The 23636-nt window shown below is 29.5% G+C and overlaps 6 protein-coding genes across 13 annotated transcripts in view; 1 reads left to right on the forward strand and 5 right to left on the reverse strand.

Annotated features, from left to right (window-relative positions):
- LOC124947562 overlaps positions 1-23636 on the forward strand; it is a 101773-nt gene that overhangs the window by 31103 nt on the left and 47034 nt on the right. The window lies entirely within an intron of this gene.
- On the reverse strand, positions 223-5496 carry LOC124947661. The gene is made up of 13 exons (XM_047490125.1): positions 5352-5496; positions 4930-5199; positions 4263-4713; positions 3998-4097; positions 3821-3940; positions 3552-3737; positions 2328-2400; positions 1835-2104; positions 1160-1610; positions 966-1065; positions 762-881; positions 472-627; positions 223-380 (listed from the first exon to the last, which is right to left on the reverse strand). The coding sequence occupies exons 1-13, from the start codon at positions 5365-5367 to the stop codon at positions 315-317; spliced, it is 2379 nt and encodes a 792-aa protein (XP_047346081.1). The 5' UTR covers positions 5368-5496; the 3' UTR covers positions 223-314.
- Positions 5972-7822, reverse strand: LOC124947573 (odorant receptor 13a-like). The gene is made up of 6 exons (XM_047489921.1): positions 7554-7822; positions 6869-7319; positions 6628-6727; positions 6436-6561; positions 6196-6351; positions 5972-6091 (listed from the first exon to the last, which is right to left on the reverse strand). Exons 1-6 carry the CDS (start codon positions 7780-7782, stop codon positions 6026-6028), a joined length of 1128 nt encoding a protein of 375 aa, XP_047345877.1. The 5' UTR covers positions 7783-7822; the 3' UTR covers positions 5972-6025.
- LOC124947662 lies at positions 8477-19927 on the reverse strand. Its single transcript, XM_047490126.1, has 17 exons — positions 19614-19927; positions 15835-16285; positions 15669-15768; positions 15391-15513; positions 15138-15293; positions 14995-15051; positions 12458-12485; positions 12151-12338; positions 11888-12084; positions 11721-11820; positions 11531-11633; positions 10137-10469; positions 9432-9885; positions 9217-9316; positions 9029-9148; positions 8757-8912; positions 8477-8682 (listed from the first exon to the last, which is right to left on the reverse strand). The coding sequence occupies exons 1-17, from the start codon at positions 19912-19914 to the stop codon at positions 8617-8619; spliced, it is 3033 nt and encodes a 1010-aa protein (XP_047346082.1). The 5' UTR covers positions 19915-19927; the 3' UTR covers positions 8477-8616.
- On the reverse strand, positions 11058-14471 carry LOC124947571 (odorant receptor 47a-like). Its single transcript, XM_047489919.1, has 9 exons — positions 14445-14471; positions 13947-14060; positions 12905-13034; positions 12458-12727; positions 11888-12338; positions 11721-11820; positions 11511-11633; positions 11276-11431; positions 11058-11211 (listed from the first exon to the last, which is right to left on the reverse strand). The coding sequence occupies exons 3-9, from the start codon at positions 12918-12920 to the stop codon at positions 11146-11148; spliced, it is 1182 nt and encodes a 393-aa protein (XP_047345875.1). The 5' UTR covers positions 12921-13034; positions 13947-14060; positions 14445-14471; the 3' UTR covers positions 11058-11145.
- Positions 21562-23360, reverse strand: LOC124947666 (odorant receptor 13a-like). Its single transcript, XM_047490147.1, has 6 exons — positions 23060-23360; positions 22520-22970; positions 22349-22448; positions 22132-22254; positions 21910-22065; positions 21562-21845 (listed from the first exon to the last, which is right to left on the reverse strand). The coding sequence occupies exons 1-6, from the start codon at positions 23358-23360 to the stop codon at positions 21780-21782; spliced, it is 1197 nt and encodes a 398-aa protein (XP_047346103.1). The 3' UTR covers positions 21562-21779.

Raw genomic sequence — 23636 nt, forward strand, 5'->3', positions numbered from 1 at the left:
ACTCCCGTGGTTACTCTATCATCTGTTTATCTACTACTAGAGTATGTTAACTTACCGACACGCATCGTCGATATCACCATTATCTAACAAAAACTACCCTTTGATGTTGATAAAATTCGAACGTTGAACTTGTGAACATTGTGACTTATTTTTGTTACAACGTAAGAACGATGCAATTGATAAATGTTATCGAAAAGCGTAACCGGTTTATTAAAATAAAATTAATTATTTTTTAATCACGATGAATTAAATTGTTTCTTTGCATTACATTATTACTATTCAACGATAATACATTTAAATGCATTTTGCACATTTCATTCCGTATTTACGATATTCATCGCATGAAGTACCGACAAGTAGCTCATCGATGTTTTTAGAATCTGCGATATTTATATATGTATTTTTGTAAACGAATTAATTTCTTTTTTTTTTTTTAACCCGTACTTAAATGTTAACGATATTGTTACTTACACTGCTAAAAAGTTTATGACTTAATGGACAAAATTTGCCAGCTGTTATGTGTAAAGGTATTCGTGCTCGTAGCATTATTATCATGAGCGATTTAGCTTCGTTTGGTGATAATTCGTACCACGGATATTCGTAAGCGGCATCAATAATTCCTATGGTCTATAACATCGAATGTCATATTATCATAATCTTATTCATCTTGCGGTTTTGTTAGGATAATGCAAAAAAAAAAAAAAAAAGAAAAAAAAAAGAAAAAAAAATAAAAGAAAAGAAAAAAAAATTGTATCAGTTACCTCGGAAAGAAGTTTCTCGCCTGTATAACAATACAAATATATCTGTACCAAGATGAATGTTATAAAGATTGCAAAGAAAGTTAGTTGTACGAAAACCATTTCATTATTTCTTCCGATGGACTATGGAATGATCATGGATATATAATTTTACTTATATAAATTTTTCTGTGAAAATAATCTATTAATGTGAATCTATAATCTCACCAATAACACCAGAAAGCATGTAACGCAAAGTTGTACCGTACAGCCGAGGATTTGGAACAGTAACATGTCATTAAATTGTTCCTCGATCGTATCGGTGAATCTGCAAAAAAAAAAAAAAAATAGCCAATTGATTAGAAATGATTAGGACATTAACGATATTAACATGACGTTATTACGAAATTTTATACATATACCTGTTTAGAGAATCATGCTTTTTAACGATTTGAGAGAGCTCTGCTTTAAACTGATTGCCTCCGTGAGAGGGCAAATCACGTAAGCGTTGTTTCAAGTTTTCGTACTGTCCGCACGCGTGAAATATTAAAGTAATCACAAAAGTGTCTACGGCCGTATAAGTCTCACTAGTGCAATACGCAGCCAGAATTTGAGCAAATACTGTCAGCTCATAATTTGGCGTGGGTTGTATGTCATATGGAAAATAAGAGCGTAATATGAGGGTACGGCCGACGAAACGAATGAATATAAAATATAGAATGATGAAAAAAACAATAAGTACTTTAGATGTTAAGAGAAATACGAGAGATACGCGTCTGCAAATTTTGGCAGTGTACATCATCCTTCTTGCTTCTTCCTTCGTTTTCGTATTTTTTCGATCTTCTTCCATATTTGACAGTAGAACACTAATGGCTTGAGTAATATAATTCGTTGAAAGAAAATAAATTTTTAGGTGTACAATAAAAGAAAAAAAAAAAAAAAAAAAAAAAAAAAAAAAAAAAAAAGAAAAAAAAATTGAATATATTGAGCTTTTATTATGAGAAAGTTAAAAGAAAATAAAGAAAGGAAAAAAAATGCCTCAGTGTACGTGAGAGTTCAGTAAAATATAATAATAATTAAAATTTAAGATTAATTACATCTTCCACTGAACCAAAAGATAGTTGTCTTGAAAACGGCAATTAAAACGGTCATGTTTCCAACTGATAAGTTTTCAGCGATCAAGTCGATATCACCCCATATGAAGTAGAGATTAATCGTTTGTGGTATCGCAATGAACAGTAACATTATGCTAAGTGGTAAAATGATCAAGTAACTCGATGCTCGATTGTATTTTCTTTCCTCTGGCCAGATTCCCAATATCTTCATAATAAGACGATTCCATCCGTAAATGTAATCCACGTAGGAAACTTTGACACATTGACCGATCAATAAAGTATCAGTAATAAGCTTATAAAACTAAGATAACAATTTTCAAATGATTTGATGGAACTAATGATCAGTATGAATTACTTCTTGACGATAAATTTTTATCCAATGCTTTTTTCTTTTGTTTTCTCTCTTTTTCTTTTTTTTTTTTTTTTTTTTCCTTTATATATATAAATATTTGTTCTGAGTAATCCGTCGTAATACCTCGAGTCAAATCCATGTGTGGGTTTCCTTTACAGCGACGTATCGGGAACTGATCCTTTCTTAGTTTGTTTCTCTTTAAAGTATTTTTTTTTTTCTAGCGCATGCTCTATAAGAACACCTGCTACTATATTATCTATATCCTTGGGATAATTAATCGTATTAATTTCTTATATTAATTTTTCATTCTTAGGATTGGTAATTATATGTGCTTTTTTTTCTGTTTATTTTCTTTTCCTCTAAACTTATTTATAGAAAATGTATGTATTTTCTTGTTTCAATGGTATAGCTATTTGTATGGTCGTGTTAAACAGATCCCTCTGTGGTAAGACTTTCAAAGCCATTTACTGCTTGTACATTCTTACTCCAGTGGTTATGTTGATCTAAGATTTGCGGTAACATTTCATGTTACCGACAATCCCTTGAGTTACCAGCTCTAAGTACTTCGATGCTTATTTTCAGAACGTAAATGGATAATGTTTGACAAGAAGTTATGATCAGATATAATCTCGTAAATTTTTAATAAGATTTTAATAGTAACATTATTTTCAAAGATCATTTGAGTATATAATATTCTCTTAGTTATATCAGTCGCCTTGAATTTGCGTGAATATATTTTTTTTTCCTGTATGTTTCTTCCTTTCCTTTTTCTTTTCTTTTTTTTTTTTTTTTTTTTTTTTTTTTTTTTTTTTTTTTCTTCCATATAGGAAGAACGAAAATATTGAAGTAAAAAAAAATTGATATTCTATTTTTTCATTATAATTAGAAAATTAATATTGCTTCTTACATTCTTAAAAGCATTTTTCTTTTTTATCATGCACAAAATACGCAATGATACTCTCATGTCATGATAAACATAAATTAGTATATTAGAGATTTAGAGTTTTTTTTTTAGAGAGAAACTACTGAAACGCAACACCTTAGATATTGATAAAATTATTTGCTTAATAAATAATCTTTTTTTATTTTTATTTTTTTTTTGGAGGGAGGATTTGCATAGGAATTACATGGTTAATAACTTTTTATAAATATAATTCTTTAAAATATAATCAATTGTTCGTTGACTAGCTTAATTGGTAAAATTTTTAATAAATTTACATATTTTATTCCGCATTTACAGTATTCATCGCGTGAAGTAATGACAAGTAACTCATCGAAGTCTTCAGAATCTGCACACACGGTACATTTTTTACAAGGAACAATTTATCTTTTCAAATTATCTTCTCATATATAAGAGTGTAATATCGTTATATTTACCTTGCCAAAAAGTTTTTGACTGAACGAACAAAATTTGGCTGCAGTTATGTGCATAGGTACACGTGCTCGAAACATGATAATCATTAAAGATTTGATTTGATTGGGTGATAAATTATACCACTGGCACTCGTACACTGCATCGGCTATTCCCATGCTCTATAAAATCAAATAAAATGGTCTTAGTCATTTTTTTTTTCCGAAAAAAAAAAAAAAAATATAAAAAAGGGAAATTAATTAACCTCTGTAATGAGTTGCTCGCCAATATAACAATACAAATAGATTTGAAACAAAATGTATATTAAATAGAATCCGAAGAATAACATTTGGATCAGAATCATTTCGTCATTTCCTTGAAGTGCCTAGTACAATTATAGATATAATTTAATTACTTTTCGATAATTCAATTAAAATCTCACCAAGAGCGTCTGAAAACACGTTACGCAAAGTTGCACCGAACAGCCGAGCATTTGCAATAGTAACATGTCACTGAATTGTCTCTCGATCATATTGACGAATCAAAAAAAAAAAAAAAAAAAACAAAAAAACAAAAAAAAACAAAAGAAAGAAAAGAAAGTTAACTAAGAAACGATTAGTAGAAATTACAAATCATTGTTATTATTAAATTCTATTGAAGTAAATGATAAGATAATTTTTTTTTTTTTGTTATTAGAAAATGTCTACCTGTTTAGAGAATCGTGTTTTTGAACAATCTGAGCTAGTTTAGTTTTAAATTCATAGTCATTTTTAGGAGACAAATTTGATAACTGTTGTCTCAAATTTCTAAATTGTCCGCACGCATGAAAGACCAAAGTAACCACAAAAGTGTCTACCGACGTGTACGTTCCTCCTGTGCAATAGCCAGCCATAGTTTGTCCAAAAATAGTTAGCTCATAATACGGGGTAGAAAGTTTGTCATACGGAAAATAACAGCGCAATATGAGAACATGGCCGATGTAGATAATTAATAATATATGAGTAACAACGAAGAGAATAATAATAAAGTAATAAGTTAAAGTACTTCCAATGGATATTTTTCTGCAAATTGTAGCGATCCTCATCATTCTTCTTATTTCCTCTTCTGTATTCGTTTCTTTTCGATCCATTTCCATATGAGATAGTAGAATACTTAGAGCTTGAGTAATATAATTATAATTGAAGGAAAATAAATCTTTTGATGTAAGGATATAATATTCTTTTAACGTATATTCTTTTAACGAGTAAGAGTAAGGGTATTAAATTTAACCTTCGAAAAAAAAAGGTTTATCTTGTCGGAGAGTTTGAAAAAAAAAAAAAAAAAAAAAAAAGTATTCATAAATCAATGAAAAATTATAATTAGACGTGTAATTACATCCTCCACTGAACCAAAAGATAGTTGTCTTGAAAACGGCAATTAAAACGGTCATATTTCCAACTGATAAATTTTCGACGGTCAAATCGATATCGCCCCATATGTAGTAGAGATCTATCGTTTGTGGTATGTTGATGAATAGTAACATCGTACTAATTGGTAGAAGGACGATGTAACTCGATGCTTGATTATATTTTCTTTTTTCTGGCCAGATACCCAATATCTTCATAGTGTAACGATTCCAGCCGCAAATGTAATCCACGTAGGAAACTTTAGAGCAATAGATGGATCGGCAAAGTATTGTGGTAATCGTTTAAATGAATTAAAATATAGAAATTTTTAATGATATGACGAAATATTAATGCTTGCGATTTTAAATAATTGAGTTAATAATGACTCATATAATTCAATAGTTAAAATACCTCGGGTCACATCCATATAAGCTTTCCGTCACAGTTGCGTGTCGAGAACTGATTCTTCGTTGTTGATTTCTTCGTTTGAAGCTTTCCCTTTTTTTTAGCGCATGCTCTATAAAAACTTCTTCCTTTACGTTCATACAATTGGTTGAAATTTTTTCTTCCTATCCATTTATGAAAAATAATTTTTAATTTTTTTGAAAAACAAACGAAGTGAAGTTTTCTTGTCAATTATCAGTTAAATCGAATCATAAAAAAAAAAAAAAAAAGAACAAACAAAAAAAGAATTGTAAATATCTTTTACAGTTTAGCGTCCTATAATAATGCTCGCCTTGAAGAGATCCATCTATAGTAGAAACGTCTAAGCCTATTGCTACGCGACTTATTTCCTAACTCTCCTGGTTACTCTTTTTTTTTTTTTTCTTTTTCTCTTAAGATTTACAGAGAGCATTACGCGTTACCGACAATGCATCGAGTTACCAACATTAAATATATTGAGTCATAGTATTAGAATAGAAATCGATGAAGAAAGAAAATTTTACACGAAAATATGATAAATGCATCCTGTTTTGTATTACTTTAACAAAAATCATTAGAATAAAGATTAAGTAGTAAAATTGTTTACTCTATATTTCTACTTTATTATAAAATCTAATATTATTTCTATGTATAGAAACATTTTATTCTGTATTTACGACATTTACTGCGAGTAGTACAGACAAGTAACCCATCGATGTCTTCAAAATCTGCGATACATATATACGTGTATCACGAACTGGTTTTTTTCTCTTTTTTTTTTTTTTTTTTTTTTTCTTCTTCTTCATTAGGTATTATACAAACGTTTACTTACATCGCTGAAAAGTTGATGGCTGAATATACTAAATTTTCCTGCTGTTATGCAAAGGGGTACTCTTGCTCGATGCATGATTATCATAAGTGATTTAGCCTCATTAGGAGATAAATCGTACCATTTGCACTCGTATGCAGCATCGGCAACTTTGATGCTCTATGAGAGAACAAAAATTATACAATTTTATTTATCTTATCATTATATAGAAAAAAGAAAAAAAAAAAACGTATATATATTTACCTTTGAAATGAGTTTCTCACCGATGTAACAATACAGGTAAATTTCCAGCAAAATATATGTAATACATAACACGAAGAAAGTCATGTGAATAAATTTTATGACCATCGTTTCTTTCTTTCCAAGGATCTAAAATAATCCCAGAGATAGTTTAAATTCGTACTAATCTCTCTAATAATTTATTTAGAATCTTACCATAATCGGTAAGAAAAACAAAGCACAAAGTTGAATCGTACAGGCGAGCATTTGCAACAGTAACATATCGTTGAATTTTTTTTCGATCGTATTGACGAATCTGGGGTAAAAAAAAAAAAAAAAGAAAAAAAAAAAAAAAAAATCAAAGTATTATTAAATTATACTATATATTAATAAATCTTTTGTGCAAATGAATTGTAAAAAAAATAATTTTTTTTTCTTCTTTAGGAAATGGGTATACCTGTTTAGAGAATCGTGTTTCTTAACGATTTTGGCAAGTTTAATGTAAAATTCATTGTCCTTTCCGCGACGTAGATCGCGTAATCGGTTTCCCAAATTTTCAAATTGTCCGCAAACATGAAGCACTAACATAGCTAGAAAAGTGTCTACAGATGTATAAGCATTGCCCATGCAACATGCAGCCAATGTTTGAGCAAAAACGGTTAGCTCGTAATTCGGTGTCGATTGTATGTTGTAAGGAAAATATGAGCGCATTATGAGAATACGGCCGATGTAATGAACTAATAAAAAATGTAGAATGACGAAAAGAATAACGAGTACGTCATAGGTTAAAGTACATGCAATGGATATTTTTCTGCAAATTTTCGCGATACTCATCATTCTTCTTGTTTCCTCCTCGGTATTCGCTTCTTTCCGATCCTCTTCCATGTTAGATAATAGAACACTGATGGCTTGAGTAATACAATTAATTGAAAAAAAAGATAAGTGTTTGGATAAAGAAAATTTTTTTTTTTATATATATATATATTTTTTTTTTTTTTTTTTTTAATAAATTCATTAGAGAAATTAATTTAAAAGTACGTTATAAGAGAGTGACGAATTAGAAAAAGAAAAAAAAAGAAAAAAAAAAAGGAATAAAAAACTTATATATATCAATAAAAAATTATAATTGTTTGTGTAATTACATTCTCCACTGAACCAAAAGATAGTTGCCTTTATGATCGCAAGTAACACAGTCATGTTTCCTACTGACAAATTTTCTGTGGTCAAATCGATATCACCCCATATGAAATAGAGATCAATCGTTTGTGGTATTCCAATGAACAGTAACATCATGCTAAGTGGTAGAAGGATCAAGTAACTCGATGCTTGATTATATTTTCTTTCCTCTGGCCAGATTCCCAATATCTTCATAATGTAACGATTCCAACCGCAAATGTAATTCACGTAGGAAACTTTAGTATGTTGTCCGATCGAGACAGTATTTATAAAATAAAATGAAATTACTAACGCTATAATGAAATTAATTGTGATATTGATTAATTGTAATTTCATCTAATGTTTCTTTCTGTTTTTTTTTTTTTCTTTTTTTTTTATGTATTATTTGTTCTCAGTAAAATCCGTTATACCTCGGTCATGATTCATCTTCCAAGCTTCTGTCACAGTAACGTATCGGGAACTGATCCTATCGAGTCCATTTCTCTTTGAAACATTTCTTTTCTAGCGCATGCTCTATAAGAATTACTACCATTTTATCTATTTATCAAGAATTTTTCGAATTAATTATCTCGAATATTTTTAATCGTCAATACAGAAAAATTGAATGTTATGTTCGGTGATAATTATTGGGTCAAATATATATCGTAGAAATAAATAATTTCTTATTTCAATATTTTATATAAGGTAATTTTAAGTAGATCCCTCTGTGTTAAAAACTTTTAAGACCTTTGATAGATATTTATTCTGCATCGTTACTCACATGGTTACTTTGTTCCAAGATTTATGGAAACATTTGATATTACCGACAATACAGTGTTACCAGCTCTAAGTACTTTCATACACAGTTTTCATATATAAATCGATTTAACTTGAATGAAAAATTTGATAAAGCACATAATTTTGTATCTTGTTAGAAGAATAAAATAATTGGAATAAATATTAGGTAATAAAATTATTTGCGATATATTTCAACTATAGATGGATACAGTTCAACAACAGATAATACATTTGGAGATGCATTTGTGCGTTTCATTCTGTATTTACGATGTTCATAGCATGAAGTACCGACAAGTAACTCATCGACGTTCTCAAAATCTGCGATAATTGTATCATAAGGAATTACTTTTCTTGATAAATTCTATAAATAACTACGTGATATCTTTACTTACGTTGCAAAAAAGTTTATGACTGAAAGAACAAAATTTTCCTGCAGTTATGAAAAATGGTACTTTTGCTCGGATCATGATCATAATAAGTGATCTAGCTTTATTACATGATAAATCATACCACTTACATTCGTAGACAGCGTCCATAATTCCTATGCTCTGTGACATTCAAAGTTTTCATTAATCGATTCATCCTATTTTCTTTACAAAAAAAAAAATAAAAAGAAAAAGAAAAAAAAAAAAGAAAAAAAAATAGTTATCAAGGAATTATTTACCTCTGAAATAAGTTCCTCACCAATGTAACAATACAAATAAATTTGAAGCAAAACGTATGTTATGCATAACACGAGGAATACTATTTGAATTAAGATTATACCATCCTTTCCTCCAAGAGTCTAAAATAATCATCGAGATAGTTGAATCCATAATAATGACCTTTCTAGTAATTTATTTAGAATCTAACCAAAAGGACCAGAAAACACATAACGCAAAGTTGAACCGTACAGCCGATCATTTGCAATAGAAACATGTCATTGAAATTATTTTCGATCGTATTGACGAATCTGAAAAAAATAAGAAAATCGGAAAGAAGCGATCAGAAAGCCACTATACGGTGTATTATTAAATTTTATGCATATGAATCGTAAATTCTTCTTTTTTTTCTTTTCTAGAAAATACCTGCTCAATGAATCGTGCTTCTTAACGATCTGGCCAATTTTAATGAAAAAGTCTTCATTGTCTTTTTCGCAACACAAATCGCGCAAACGTTGTTTCAAATTTTTAAGTTGTCCACATACATGGAACACCAAAGTAGCGACGAAAGTATCAACCGATGTGTAAACTCCGGCTGCGCAGTATGCAGCCAATGTTTGACCAAGAACTGTTAGCTCGTAATTTGGTGTGGATTGGATGTTGTATGGGAAATAAGAGCGTATTATGAGAATATGACCGATATAACGAACTAATAGAATATGCAGAATGATAAAAAGAATAATTATTATGTAATACGTTAAATTACATCCAATGGATATCCTCCTGCAAATTTTCGCGATCCTCATCATTCTTCTTGCTTCTTCCTCGGTATTAGTCTCTTTTCGATCCTCTTCCATACGAGATAGTAGAACACTAATGGCTTGAGTAATATAATATAATTCATTGAAAGACAATAAATCTACCGATTCTTTTTTTCTTTTTTTCTTTTTTTTCTTTTTTTTTTTCTTTTTAGTAATACAAAAATTCATTAAAGAAATTAATTTAAAAAGAACTTTTATATTTGATAGAATTAGAAAAAAAATATTTTTTTGAAATACCGATCGATTAGTTGAATAGAAATGCACATGGAAATTCAATGTAATAATCTATTATAATTGGACGTTTAATTACATTCTCCATTGAACCAAAAGATAGTTGTCTTCAATACCGCAATTAAGATAGTTAAATTTCCTACAGACAAGTTTTCGATGATCAAGTCGATATCACCCCATATGAAGTAGAGATTAATCGTTTGTGGTATTCCAATGAACAGTAACATCATGCTAAGTGGTAGAAGGACCAAGTAATTCGATGTTTCATTGATTTTTCTTTTCTTCGGCCATATCCCCAATATCTTCATAGTGTAACGATTCCAGCCACAAATGTAATCCACGTACGAAACTTTAGAACGTTGACCGATCAACAAAATATTAGTGGGTTTAATCGAAATTAAATTGATATATTCTAATGATTTGATGAAATCTAATTAATGTGCTCGAATAACCGATTTAATTATGACTTTTGATTCAATGCTTTTCCTTATGTATTATTTGTTCAGTAATCGTTTATACCTCGATTCATATCCATATGTTAGCTTTCCTCACAGCGACGTATCGAAAACTGATTCCTCCTTAGTTCGCTTCTATTTGAAGCTATTCCTTCCTAGCGCATGCTCCGTTAATAACTTCTACTACGTTGTCCATGGTATTAAGAAAATTTCTTCGTAATTATTTAATATATTAAATAATTACAATCGTAATGTGCTAGAATATACGTCATGGTTTATGATTAACGTTTATTTTCTAAAAATTAAAAATCTTTTTGAATGATACGTAGTTATATGCGTAAGATAATTTTAAACAGATCCCTCTGCAGTAAGAATTTCTAAACCCCTTGTCACTACTTACGTGGTCACTCTTCCCTAAGAAAATCATGAATACGTTTTTTCTTACCGACGATGCATCGTTTTACCAGCATTAAGTGATATCGGGCTTCAGGATATAAATCGATAAAAAGTTGACAAAAGGATATGTATAATCATGTTACATTTAAATTACATTTAAATAAACATAGGATTATTTTAAAAATTATTTTAAGAATAATTTATCTTCAGTTTAAATAATTCGATTTTTCAAAAGTTTTAATCGATAAATTTGATTTTCATCGCATATAGGACGGACAAATAACCCATCGATGTTTTTAAAATCTGTTGGATAAGAAATTTCAAGATAATATTTATTATAATTAGAAAAATAAAATTTGCCACTTACGTAGCTGAAAAGTTCATGATTGAAGGAACAAAATTTTCCTGCAGTAATATGCGATGATATTTGTGCACGACACATTATTATTATAAGACATCTAGCTTCGTTTGGTGATAAATGATACCAGTCGCAATTGTACACGGCATAAGCAATTTTCGTTCCCTGTGATATTACAGTTTTTTCATTTCTTTTTTTTTTTTTTTTTTTTATCGGGGAACAATTGCAGTACATAACTATTTACCTCAGAAAAAAGTTTCTGACCGATATAACAATATAGATAAATGTGAAGCATGACGTATGTTGTGTATATAGCAAAAAAGAATAGTCGGATTATCAAGAGACTATGATCGTCATCCACAATGGTCTGGAATAGTCACACAAACAAAATTAAAAGATGTCAAATCTTGATGTAGGTTTTTTCTTTTTTTTTTTTTTTTTTTTTTTTTTATACCGAAATTGCTTGATAGAATTGAACACAGAGTTGCATTGTACAGCCAAGCATTTGTACAAGTAACATGCCGTTGAATCTGTCATCGATTGTTTCAGCATATCTAGGAAAAGTAGAAATATCGTATAAGTTTGGTAAACATTTTTCAAACATTCTTTTTTTTCTCGTACCTATTAAGCATATCATATTTTTCCACAATTCTTGCGAGATCAATTCGAAAATTTTTGTTACTTTCCGAACACAATTGGGTCAAGTTTTTTCTGAGACACGAAAATTGTCCGCACACATGTAACACCAACATTGTCATGAAAGTATCAACAGCTGTATAACTGTTGGCTGCGTAAAGTGCGGCTGTAATTTGTCCAATCTGGGTTAGTTCGAAATTCGGAAAGATATGGGTGTTATATGGGAAAGAGGCACGATAATACAAAACCCGTCCGGTAATTGGTAGCAATAGGGTTCTTATTATCACATGAGTAAAAACAATACAATTACACATTATGATACTTCCAGCTGTTATCTTCCTACTGATATCAGCGATTCTCATCATCTTCCTAATGTTTTCCTCGGTTGTTGCTTCTCTTCGATCGTTTTCCATGTGCCATAGAAGTATTTTCATGGCTTGACGATGGAAATAATTGGTTTATAAAAATATTAATTTTCGAATATAACTCTCTACTTTGAAAAAAAAAAAAAAAAAAAAAAAAAAGAAACAAAATAATAATCTTATGTATAATTACATCTCCCGTTGAACCAAAATGCTGTTGTCTTCAATAGAGAAATTGTTATAATTATGTTTGATACCGATAGATTCTCGACGATCGATTCGAAATCACCCCAAATGAAATAGAGATTTGTTGTTTGTGGTACGGTAATAAAGAGAAACATAAAACTGATCGGGAATAAAACTTTATAGCTGGACGCATAACTGAATCCTCTTTCTTCCGGCCAAATCCCCATGAAGATCATAATTTTCCGATTCCAGCCGCAAGCGTAATCCACGTAGGAAACTATGTATGCGTCACATCAATTATATATACACATATATATATATATATATATATATATATATATATATATATATACGATTGCGATAAACCATTTTGTTATTAATCGTAATTTTTATCGCCTTCTCTTTTTATTTATTTTAATTATAATATATTTTCTGATTATTAATAATGTAATACCTTGATCAACATCCATGTAAGCTCTCTTCGCAACGACGCATCAAGGACTGATCTCTCTTGATATTTTTTTTACGTTTAAAGCGCTTCTTCCTCGCGCATGCTCCGTAAAATCAATCAAGTCCGCATTATCCTAATGGTAAATATATAATTAAAGTTTTCGAATTTGTATCGATTCCAATCAAGTTTTAATGAGGAATATACAATATAGATGAATTAACGAATTTTATTAATTAACATTATAATAATTATTAATGATCACATTAAACGCGGCCCTCTATAGTAAGAAATACTAAACGATTTCATAACTCGCTCGGTTACTATATTACTTTTATCTTTCTGCACTTTATCTTACCGACATTCCATCGAGTATTTAATTTTTCTCATCCTCTTTTTATTTATCGATAGTATGAAAAAATCGTTAGACGAAACAATATAATAATCTCCTTAAGAATCTAATTCATCGTCTGTATATGCTAATGTTAGATGTATGTAATTTAACTAATTGATAATTCCATCTTTTTCAAATCTATATAAAATTATTGAATACTATTTTATCTTTTAAATTAATTCAACGCGTTAATTAATAAATTAGGATGACGTGTTTGGATTTATTCTACATTTGTGTATTTTATTATGTATAAGATGGACACTTAATCCATGGACGTTTCCAATATCTGCGTAATATGGAATATGTAAAATTAAGTTTATAATAGCGATTTGTTAATTGTTATTATTTACTTACTTTGATAAAATGTTAATTAAAGAATTTTTATTTAAAATTCTTCATTGTTTCTTTCATAACACGCAAATCATGCAAACGTTGTTTCAAACTTTTAAGTTGTTTATATACATGAAATATTAATATAGACATGAAAGTATCTATTAATGCGTAAACTCCGTCTATGCGTAGCATGCATCCAATGTGTGGATTGTATGTTATACGAGAAAGAAAATCGTATTATGAGAATATGGCCGATATAATGAACTAATAGAAGATGCAGAATGATAAAGAGAATAATTATTATGTAATACGTTAAATTACATCCAATGGATATCCTCCTGGAAATTTTCGCGATCCTCATCATTCTTCTTGCTTCTTCCTCGATATTTGCTTCTTTCCGAACCTCTTCCATGCGAGATAGTAGAACACTAATGGCTTGAGTAATATAATTCATTGAAAGACAATAAATCTACCGATTTTATTTTTTTTCCCTTTTTTTTTAGTAATACAAAAGTTCATTAAAGAAATTAATTTAAAAAGAATTTTTATCTATGAAAGAATTAAAAGAAATAAGTACAAGATGTTTTTTGAAATACCGATCGATTGGTTTCATAGGAATGATCGTGAAAATTCAATGACATAATCAATTATAATCGGACATATAATTACATTATTCACTGAACCCAAGAGCTAGTCGTCTTCAAAACTATGTATTTAACACAGTTGCATTTCCAAAAGACAAGAGATTATATTTCGATTAACTAACATCCATGTGTTGGCTTTCCTCACAGTGAAAACTATATCGAAAATTGATCCTACCTGAGTTCGCTTTTATTTGGTGCTATTCATTCCTAGCGCATGCTCTGTTACTAATTTTTACTGCGTTGTCCATGCTACTAAGAAAATTTCTTCGTATTAATATCTTAAATAATAACAATCGTCGTGCTAGAACAAACATAAGGAATTATGATTAACGATGATTATTTTAGATTATATTGATTTACTTTAAAAAAATTATATATCATTTTTCCGAATGATAAATATTTATACGTAAGATAGTTTTAAAGTGATCTCTTTATGATAAGAATTTCTAAATCCTTTGTCATTTCTTATATAACTTAACTCTTTTGGTCACTTTTTTGAGAGATTTATGAAAAATTTTTTTTTATATCGACGATCCATCGTTTTATCAGAGTTAAATATTTCGTGATATTGGGCTTCAGGTAATAAATCGATTAAAAGTTGTCATAAAAACATATAATAATGTTACATCGTTGCATTAAAGTAAACGTAATATTATTTTAAACATTATTAAAGAATAATTTAACTTCAATTTAAATAATTTACTTTTTCGAACGTTTTAATCGACATCTTTGGTTTTCATCGCATATAGGACGGACAAGTAACCCATCGATGTTTTTAAAATCTGTTGGATTGGAAATTTCTTACATACTATTATTTATATACATACTATTATTTATTACAATTAAATGATTGAAGTATGTTACTTACCTTACCGAATAGCTCATGATTGAAGGAACAAAATTTTCCTGCAGTAATACGCGATGATAATTGTGCTCGACACATTATTATTATAAGACATTTAGCTTCCTTTGGTGATAGATCGTACCAGTTGCAATCGTACACTGCATAAGCAATTTTCGTTCCCTGTGGTATTACAGTTTTTTCCTTTTTTTTTTTTTTTTCTTTTTTTTTGTTTTTCTTTTCATCGGCGAAAAAATTGAATATATGATTACATATTTACCTCAGAGAAAAGTTTTTCGCCGACGTAACAATATAGATAGATATGTAGCATGACGTACGTTGTGTATATAGCAAAAAAGAATAGTCGGACTATCAAGAGACCTTGATCGTCATCCACAAGGGCCTGGAATAGTCGCACATAGAACATTACGATTTAAGATAACAATTTTTGATAGAGCTATTTATTTTTCTCTTTTTTTTTTTTTTTATTTTTTTTCTTTCTTTTTTCTTTTTCTTTTTTTTTTCTTTCTTTTTTCTTTCTTTTTTCTTTTTTTTTACCGAAATTGCTTGATAGGATTGAACGCACAGTTGCACTGTACAACTAAGCATTTGGATAAGCAACATGCCGTTGAATCTGTCCTCGATCGTTTCAGCATACCTACGAAAAATATAAATATCGTATAAATTTGATAAATATTTTTGATGATGCTTTCTTTTCTCGTACCTGTTAAGCATATCATACTTTCGTACAATTCTTCTTAGATCGATTTGAAAATTTCTGTTACTTTCCGAACACAACTTCGTCAATTTTTTACGGAGATTCGAAAATTGTCCGCACACGTGTAACATCAACATTGCCATGAAAGTGTCAACAGCTGTGTAACTGTTCGCTACATAAATTGCGGCTGCAATTTGGCCAATCAGTGTTATTTCGAAATTCGGAAAGATTCGAGTGTCATATGGGAAATAAGCACGATAATACAAAACCCGTCCGGTATATGGTAACAAAAGGGTTTTAAATGTCACAAAAGTTAAGGCAACAAAGTTACACATTATGATACTTCCAGCTATTATCTTCCTGCTGATAACACCGATGCTCATCATTTTCTTTATGTTCTCCTCGGCTTCAGCTTCTTTTCGATCGCTTTCCATGTGCGATAGAAGTACTTTCATAGCTTAACAATAGAAATCATAGCTTTATAAAATTATTAATTTTTCAATGAACCTCCTTTCTTAAAAAAAAAAATAATTTTATTATAGTTACTTCTTCTGTTGGACCAAAAGGTAACTGTCTTCAATATAGCAATAGTGGTAGTCATGTTTCCCACCGATAAATTCTCCACGATCAATTCGAAATCACCCCAAATGAAAAAGAGATTCGTTGTTTGTGGTAGGGTAATGAATAGAAACATAAAACCAATCGTGAATAACACTTTGTAACTGCACGCATTGGCGAATCCTCGTTCTTCCGGCCAAATCCCCATGAACTTCATAATTTTTTGATTCCAGCCGCTAGCGTAATCCACGTAGGAAACTTTCCGTGCACCACATCGATCGAGATATATTTATGATTAATGATTTAATATTAATTATATGTATATATATATATTAAACAAATAATTCCGATAAACCGTTGTATTATTAATCGTAATTTTTATCGCTTTCTTTTTTTATTTATTTTAACTATAATATATTGTCTGATTATTAATAATGCAATACCTCGATCAAAATCCATGTAAGCTCTCCTCGCAACGACGCATTAAGAACTGATCTCTCTTGATATTTTTTTACGTTCAAAGCACTTGCTTTCTCGCGCATGCTCCGTAAAATCAATCGAGACCGTATTAAAATTTTTTAAATTTATTAAAATTCATGATAAAAATATAATTAAAGTATTTAAATTTGTATCGATTTCAATCAAGTTTTAATGTCTAATATACAATTTAGATGAATTAAAAAATTTCATTGATCTATGTAAAAATTATAATAATCATTAAGGATCACGTTAAACGCGGCCCTCTATAGTAAGGAATACTAAACAATTTCATAACTCGCTCGGTTACTATGTTACTAGTCGTTTGTGTGTTTCCGCTTGTGCTGATTACCTTATCGACATATTAACATATATTATTGTTTTATAATTATTTTTGAAACGCATCACTGTGGATATTGTCATGTAAACTTAATGCATTAATTCTTATCATTCTCTGTTTTTCTTTTAGGATATTCGATTATATACTCGATTGTAGGCATATTATCTTACCGACATACTATCAAATATTTCATCATTTTCATTTTCTTTTTATTAATTGATATTGTTAAAAAAATTATTACACGAAACGATATAGTTGTCTTTTAAGAATCTAACTCATCGTCTACAGATTCAAATGTTAAGTAAATAATTTAAGTAATTGAAAATTTGCAATTGTTTTTAATTTATATGTAATTTGAATATTATTGGATCTTTTAATTTAATTCAACACGTCAATTAATAAATTAGGATGGCATCTTTGGATTTATTCCACATTTTTGAATTTCACGGTATATAGGAAGAACAAATAATCCATAGACGTTTTCAAAATCTATGGAATATGAAATATATAAAATTATATTTATTATTAGAATTATTAATTGTTATTTATTATTCACTTTTGTAAAAAGTCGAACATGTTCTATTTACTTTTGTTCGTATCGACGAATTGGAAAGAAAAGGAAATTCAAAAAGAAGCGATCAGAAAGTCTCTATATTCCGTATTATTAAATTTTATATAAACGATTTTTTTTTTTTGAATAATAAAAAAATTCATTAATGAAATTAATTTGAAAAGAATTTTTATATATGAAAAAATTAGAAAAAAAATATTTTTATTTTTTAAATACCGATCGATTAGTTGAATAGAATTGTTTTATGATAAGCATTTTTAAACCCCTCGCTTTTTACGTGGTCTATAAGAGATTTATAGAAAATTTTTACTTTTCTCTAAGAGATTTATAGAAACATTTTTTCTTACTGACGAGGGATCATTTTATCAGCGTTAAATATTTCATTATATCGGGCTTTGGGATATAAGTCGATAAGAAGTTGACGAAAAGACATGTAATCGTGTTACATAGTTACATTTTAATGAACGTAATATTATTTTAAAAATTATTAAAGAATAATTTAACTTAAGTGATTTAAATAATTTCCAAATGTTTTAATTAACATTTTTGGTTTTCATCGCATATAAAACGGACAAGTAACCCATCGATGTTTTTAGAATCTGTTAAATAGAAAATTGTAAAATATTATTTATTATCAGAAAATTGAAATTTGCGACTTACATTGCCGAAAAGCTTATGATTGAATGAACAAAATTTTCCTGCAGTAATACGCGATGATGTTTGTGCTCGACATATTATTATTATAAGACATTTAGCTTCCTTTGGGGGTAGATTGTACCAGTTGCAATCGTATAAAGCATAAGACATTTTGGTTCCCTGTGATATTATTATTTTTTTTTTTTTTTTTTTTTTCATTTTCATCGGGAAAAAAACGAAATAAATGATTAAATATTTACCTCAGAAAAGAGTTTCTCACCGACGTAACAATATAGATAGATATGAAGCATGACGTATGATGTGTATATAACGAAAAAGAATAATCGGGCTATCAGGAGTCCTTGATCGTCATCCACAAGGGCCTGGAATAGTTGCGCATACAATATTACGGTTTAAGATATCAAATTAATTCAGCTATTTCTTTTTCTCTTTTTTTCTTTTTTTTTCTTTTCCTTCTTTTTTTTTTTTTTTTACCGAAATTGCTTGATAGGATTGAACGCACAATTGCACTGTACACCCAAGCATTTGCATAAGCAACATACCATTAAATCGATTTTCGATTGTTTCAGCATATCTAGAGAAAGTAAAATTATCGTATAAGTTTGATAATCATTTTTCAGAGCTTCTTTTTTTTTTCTCGTACCTGTTAAGCGTATCATACTTCTCCACAATCCTTGCTAGATCAATTCGAAAGTTATTGTTACTTTCGGGACACAACTGGTTCAATTTTTTTCTGAGACTTGAAAATTGTCCGCACACGTGTAACATCAACATTGCCATGAAAGTATCGACAGCTGTGTAACTATTGGCTGCATAAAATTCGGCTGTAATTTGGCCAATCAGGGTTAGTTCGAAATTTGGAAAGATTTCGGTGTCATATGGGTAATAGGCACGATAATACAAAGTCCGTCCTGTATACGGTAGCAAAAGGGTTCTTAATGTCACATAAGTGAAGACGATAAAGTTACACATTATGATACTTCCAGCTATTATCTTTCTGCTGATAACAGCGATTCTCATCATCCTTTTGACGTTCTCCTCATCTTCAGCTTCTCTTCGATCATTTTCCATATGAGATAGTAGTACTTTCATAGCTTCACAATAAAAATAATTGGTTTATGAAATTATTCTCTTTTGAATAAGCCTTGCTTCTTCAGAAAAAATTAATCTTATTATAGTTACTTCTTCTGTTGGACCAAAAGGTAGCTGTCTTCAATATAGCAATTGTCGTAGTCATGTTTCCCACCGATAAATTCTCGACGACCAATTCGAAATCACCCCAAATAAAGTAGAGATTCGTTGTTTGTGGTACGGTAATAAAGAGAAACATAAAACCGATTGGGAATAATACTTTGTAGCTGGACACATGAGTGAATCCTCTTTCCTCCGGCCAAATCCCCATGAACTTCATAATTTTTTGATTCCATCCGCTAGCGTAATCCACGTAGGAAACTTTGCTTGCATCACATCGATCGAGAGACATTTATTATTTATGATTTAATAATAATTATATATATATATATATATATATATATATATAAATATATGTATATATTAAACAAATGATTGCGATAAAATGTTTTGTCAGTAATCGTAATTTTTATGGCTTTCTTTTTTTATTTATTTTAATCGTAAGATATTTTCTGATTATAAATAATGTAATATCTCGACAAAGATCATGTAAGCTCTCCTCGCAACGACGCATCAAGAACTGATCTCTCTTGATATTTTTTACGTTTAAAGCGCTTCTTTCCCGCGCATGCTCCGTAAAATCAATCGAGACCGTATTATCATATTTTGCATTTGTTAAAATTCATGATAATTAAAGTTTTCAAATTTGTATCGATTCCAATCAAGCTTTTATGTTTTATATACAATTTAGATGAATTAAAAAATTTCATTGATCTATATAGAAATTATAATAATCATTAAGGATCACGTTAAACGCTTCCCTCTATAGTAAAGAATACTAAACGATTTCATAACTCGCTCGGTTACTATGTTACTAGTCGTTTATGTTGGTTACCTTATCGACATATTAACATACATTATTTTTTTATAATTATTTTTGAAACGCATTACTATGAGTATTGTCATGTAAACTTCATGCATTAATTCTCATCATTCTCTGTTTTTCTTCCATTATATTCGATTATATACTCGATTATAGGGACATTATCTTACCGACATACTATCGAATATTTCATCATTTTCATTTTCTTTTTATTAATTAATATTGTTAAAAAAAATCATTAAAGGAAACGATATAATAGTCTCTTAAGGATCTAATTTATCGTCTATAGTTTCAAATGTTAAGAAAATAATTTAACTAATTGAAAATTTGCAATTGTTTCTAATTTATATATATTTTGAATACTCGTGTACATTTTGTATTGGATCTTTCAATTCAATTCAACACGTTAATCAATAAATTAGGATGACGTTTTTGAATTTATCCACATTTTTGGATTTCACGGTATATAGGAAGAACAAATAATCCCTAGACGTTTTCAAAATCTATGGAATATGAAATATATAAAATTAAGTTTATTATTAAAAATTGTTAATTGTTATTTATTACTCACTTTTCCAAAAAGATGAACATGTCCTATTTTCTTTCGATCGTATCGACGAATCTGAAAGAAAAAGAAAATCAAAATGTAGCAATCATAAAGTCATTATATTCGTAATTAATGTTCTCGATTAACCGGCTCAATTATGACTTTCGATTCAATGATTTTTTAATATATTATTTGTTTAGTATTCGGTTATATCTCGATTCACATCCATATTTTGATTTTCCTCACAACGACATATCGAAAACTGATCTCACTTAATTTCGCTTATATTTGGAGCTATTCGTTTTCAGCAGATGTTCTATAAGAACTTCTACTGTTTATCCATGGAATTAAGAAAATTTCTTCGTATTAATGTATTAAATAATTACAATTGTCGTGCTAGAACATGCGAAATGATTTATGATTAACAATTATTTTAGATTATATTGATCTACTCTAAAAATTATAAATCTTTCCTATGTTTGAATGATACATAGTTATAGATAAGATAGTTTTAAACAAATTCCTTTATGATAAGAATTTTTAAACCCCTCGCTTTTTACGTGGTCTCTAAGAGATTTGTAGAAACATTTTTTTTTACCAACGAGGAATCATTTTACCAGCTTCAAATATTTCATTATATCAGGCACCATGATGTAAATCGATAAGAAGTTGACAAAAAGACGTGTAATCGTGTTACATCGTTACATTTAAGTAAACATAATATTATTTTTTAAATTATTAAAGAATAATTAAACTTCAGTTTAAATAATTTGATCTTCCAGATGTTTTAATTAATATCTTTGGTTTTCATTGCATATAAAACGGACAAATAACCCATCGATGTTTTTAGAATCTGTTAAACGGGAAATTACAAAATATTATTTATTATAATTAGAAAATTGAAATTTGCGACTTACATTGCCGAAAAGCTTATGATTGAATGAACAAAATTTTCCTGCAGTAATACGCGATGATGTTTGTGCTCGACATATTATTATTATAAGACATTTAGCTTCCTTTGGGGGTAGATTGTACCAGTTGCAATCGTACAAAGCATAAGACATTTTCGTTCCCTGTGATATTATATTTTTTTTTTCTTTTCATCGGGAAAAAAATGAAATAAATGATTGAATATTTACCTCAGAAAAGAGTTTCTCACCGACGTAACAATATAGATAGATATGAAGCATGACGTACGTTGTGTATATAAGGAAAAAGAATAATTGGACTAACAGGAGACCTTGATCGTCATCCACAAGGGCCTGGAATAGTCACACTAAAATGATTATATTTTAAAATAACACATTAATAATTTTCCTTTTTCTTTTCTTTTTTCTTTTCTTTTTCTTTTTTTACCGAAGTTGCTTGATAGGATTGAACGCATAGTTGCACTGTACACCCAAGCATTTGCATAAGCAACATACCGTTAAATCGATCTTCGATTGTTTCAGCATATCTAGAAAAAGTAGAATTATCGTATAAGTTTGATAATCATTTTTGAAACCTCTTTTTTTTTCTTTCTCGTACCTGTTAAGCGTATCATACTTCTCCACAATCCTTGCTAGATCAATTCGAAGATTTTTGTTACTTTCCGAACACAATTGGGTCAATTTTTTTCTGAGACTTGAAAATTGTCCGCACACGTGTAACATCAACATTGCCATGAAAGTATCGACAGCTGTGTAACTATTGGCTGCATAAAATTCGGCTGTAATTTGGCCAATCAGGGTTAGTTCGAAATTTGGAAAGATTTCGGTGTCATATGGGAAATAAGCACGATAATACAAAGTCCGTCCTGTATACGGTAGCAAAAGGGTTCTTAACGTCACATAAGTAAAGACAAGAAAGTTGCACATTATGATACTTCCAGCTGTTATCATCCTGCTGATATCAGCGATTCTCATCATTTTCCTTATGTTCTCCTCGGCTTTAGCTTCTCTTCGATCATTTTCCATGTGCGATAGAAGTTCTTTCATAGCTTGACGATAGAAATAATTGGTTCGTAAAAATATTAATTATTGAATATATCTCTTTACTTTAAAAAAAAATAATCATATTTATAGTTACTTCTCCCGTTGGACCAAAAAGCTGTGGTTTTTAATATAGCGATTGTTGTAGTCATGTTTGCTACCGATAAATTCTCTACGATCAATTCGAAATCACCCCAAATGAAGTAGAGATTCGTTGTTTGTGGTAGGGTAATGAATAGAAACATAAAACCAATCGTGAGTAACACTTTGTAGTTGGATACATCGGAGAATCCTCTTTCCTCCGGCCAAATCCCCATGAACTTCATAATTTTTTGATTCCAGCCGCTAGCGTAATCCACGTAGGAAACTTTGCTTGCATTACATCGACCGAGATACATTTATGATTAATGATTTAATATTAATTATATATATATATCAAACAAATGATTACGATAAACCGTTCTATTATTAATCGTAATTTTTATCGCTCTCTTTTTTTATTTATTTTAACTGTAATATATTTTCTGATTATTAATAATATAAAATTTCAACATCATCCATGTAAGTTCTCCTTGCAACGACGCATCAAGAACTGATCTCTCTCGATATTTTTTACGTTCAAAGCGCTTGTTTCTCGCGCATGCTTCGTAAAATCAATCGAGACCGTATTAAAA

Source organism: Vespa velutina, chromosome 3 (assembly GCF_912470025.1).
Source record: "Vespa velutina chromosome 3, iVesVel2.1, whole genome shotgun sequence".
Classification (NCBI taxonomy): domain Eukaryota; kingdom Metazoa; phylum Arthropoda; class Insecta; order Hymenoptera; family Vespidae; genus Vespa; species Vespa velutina.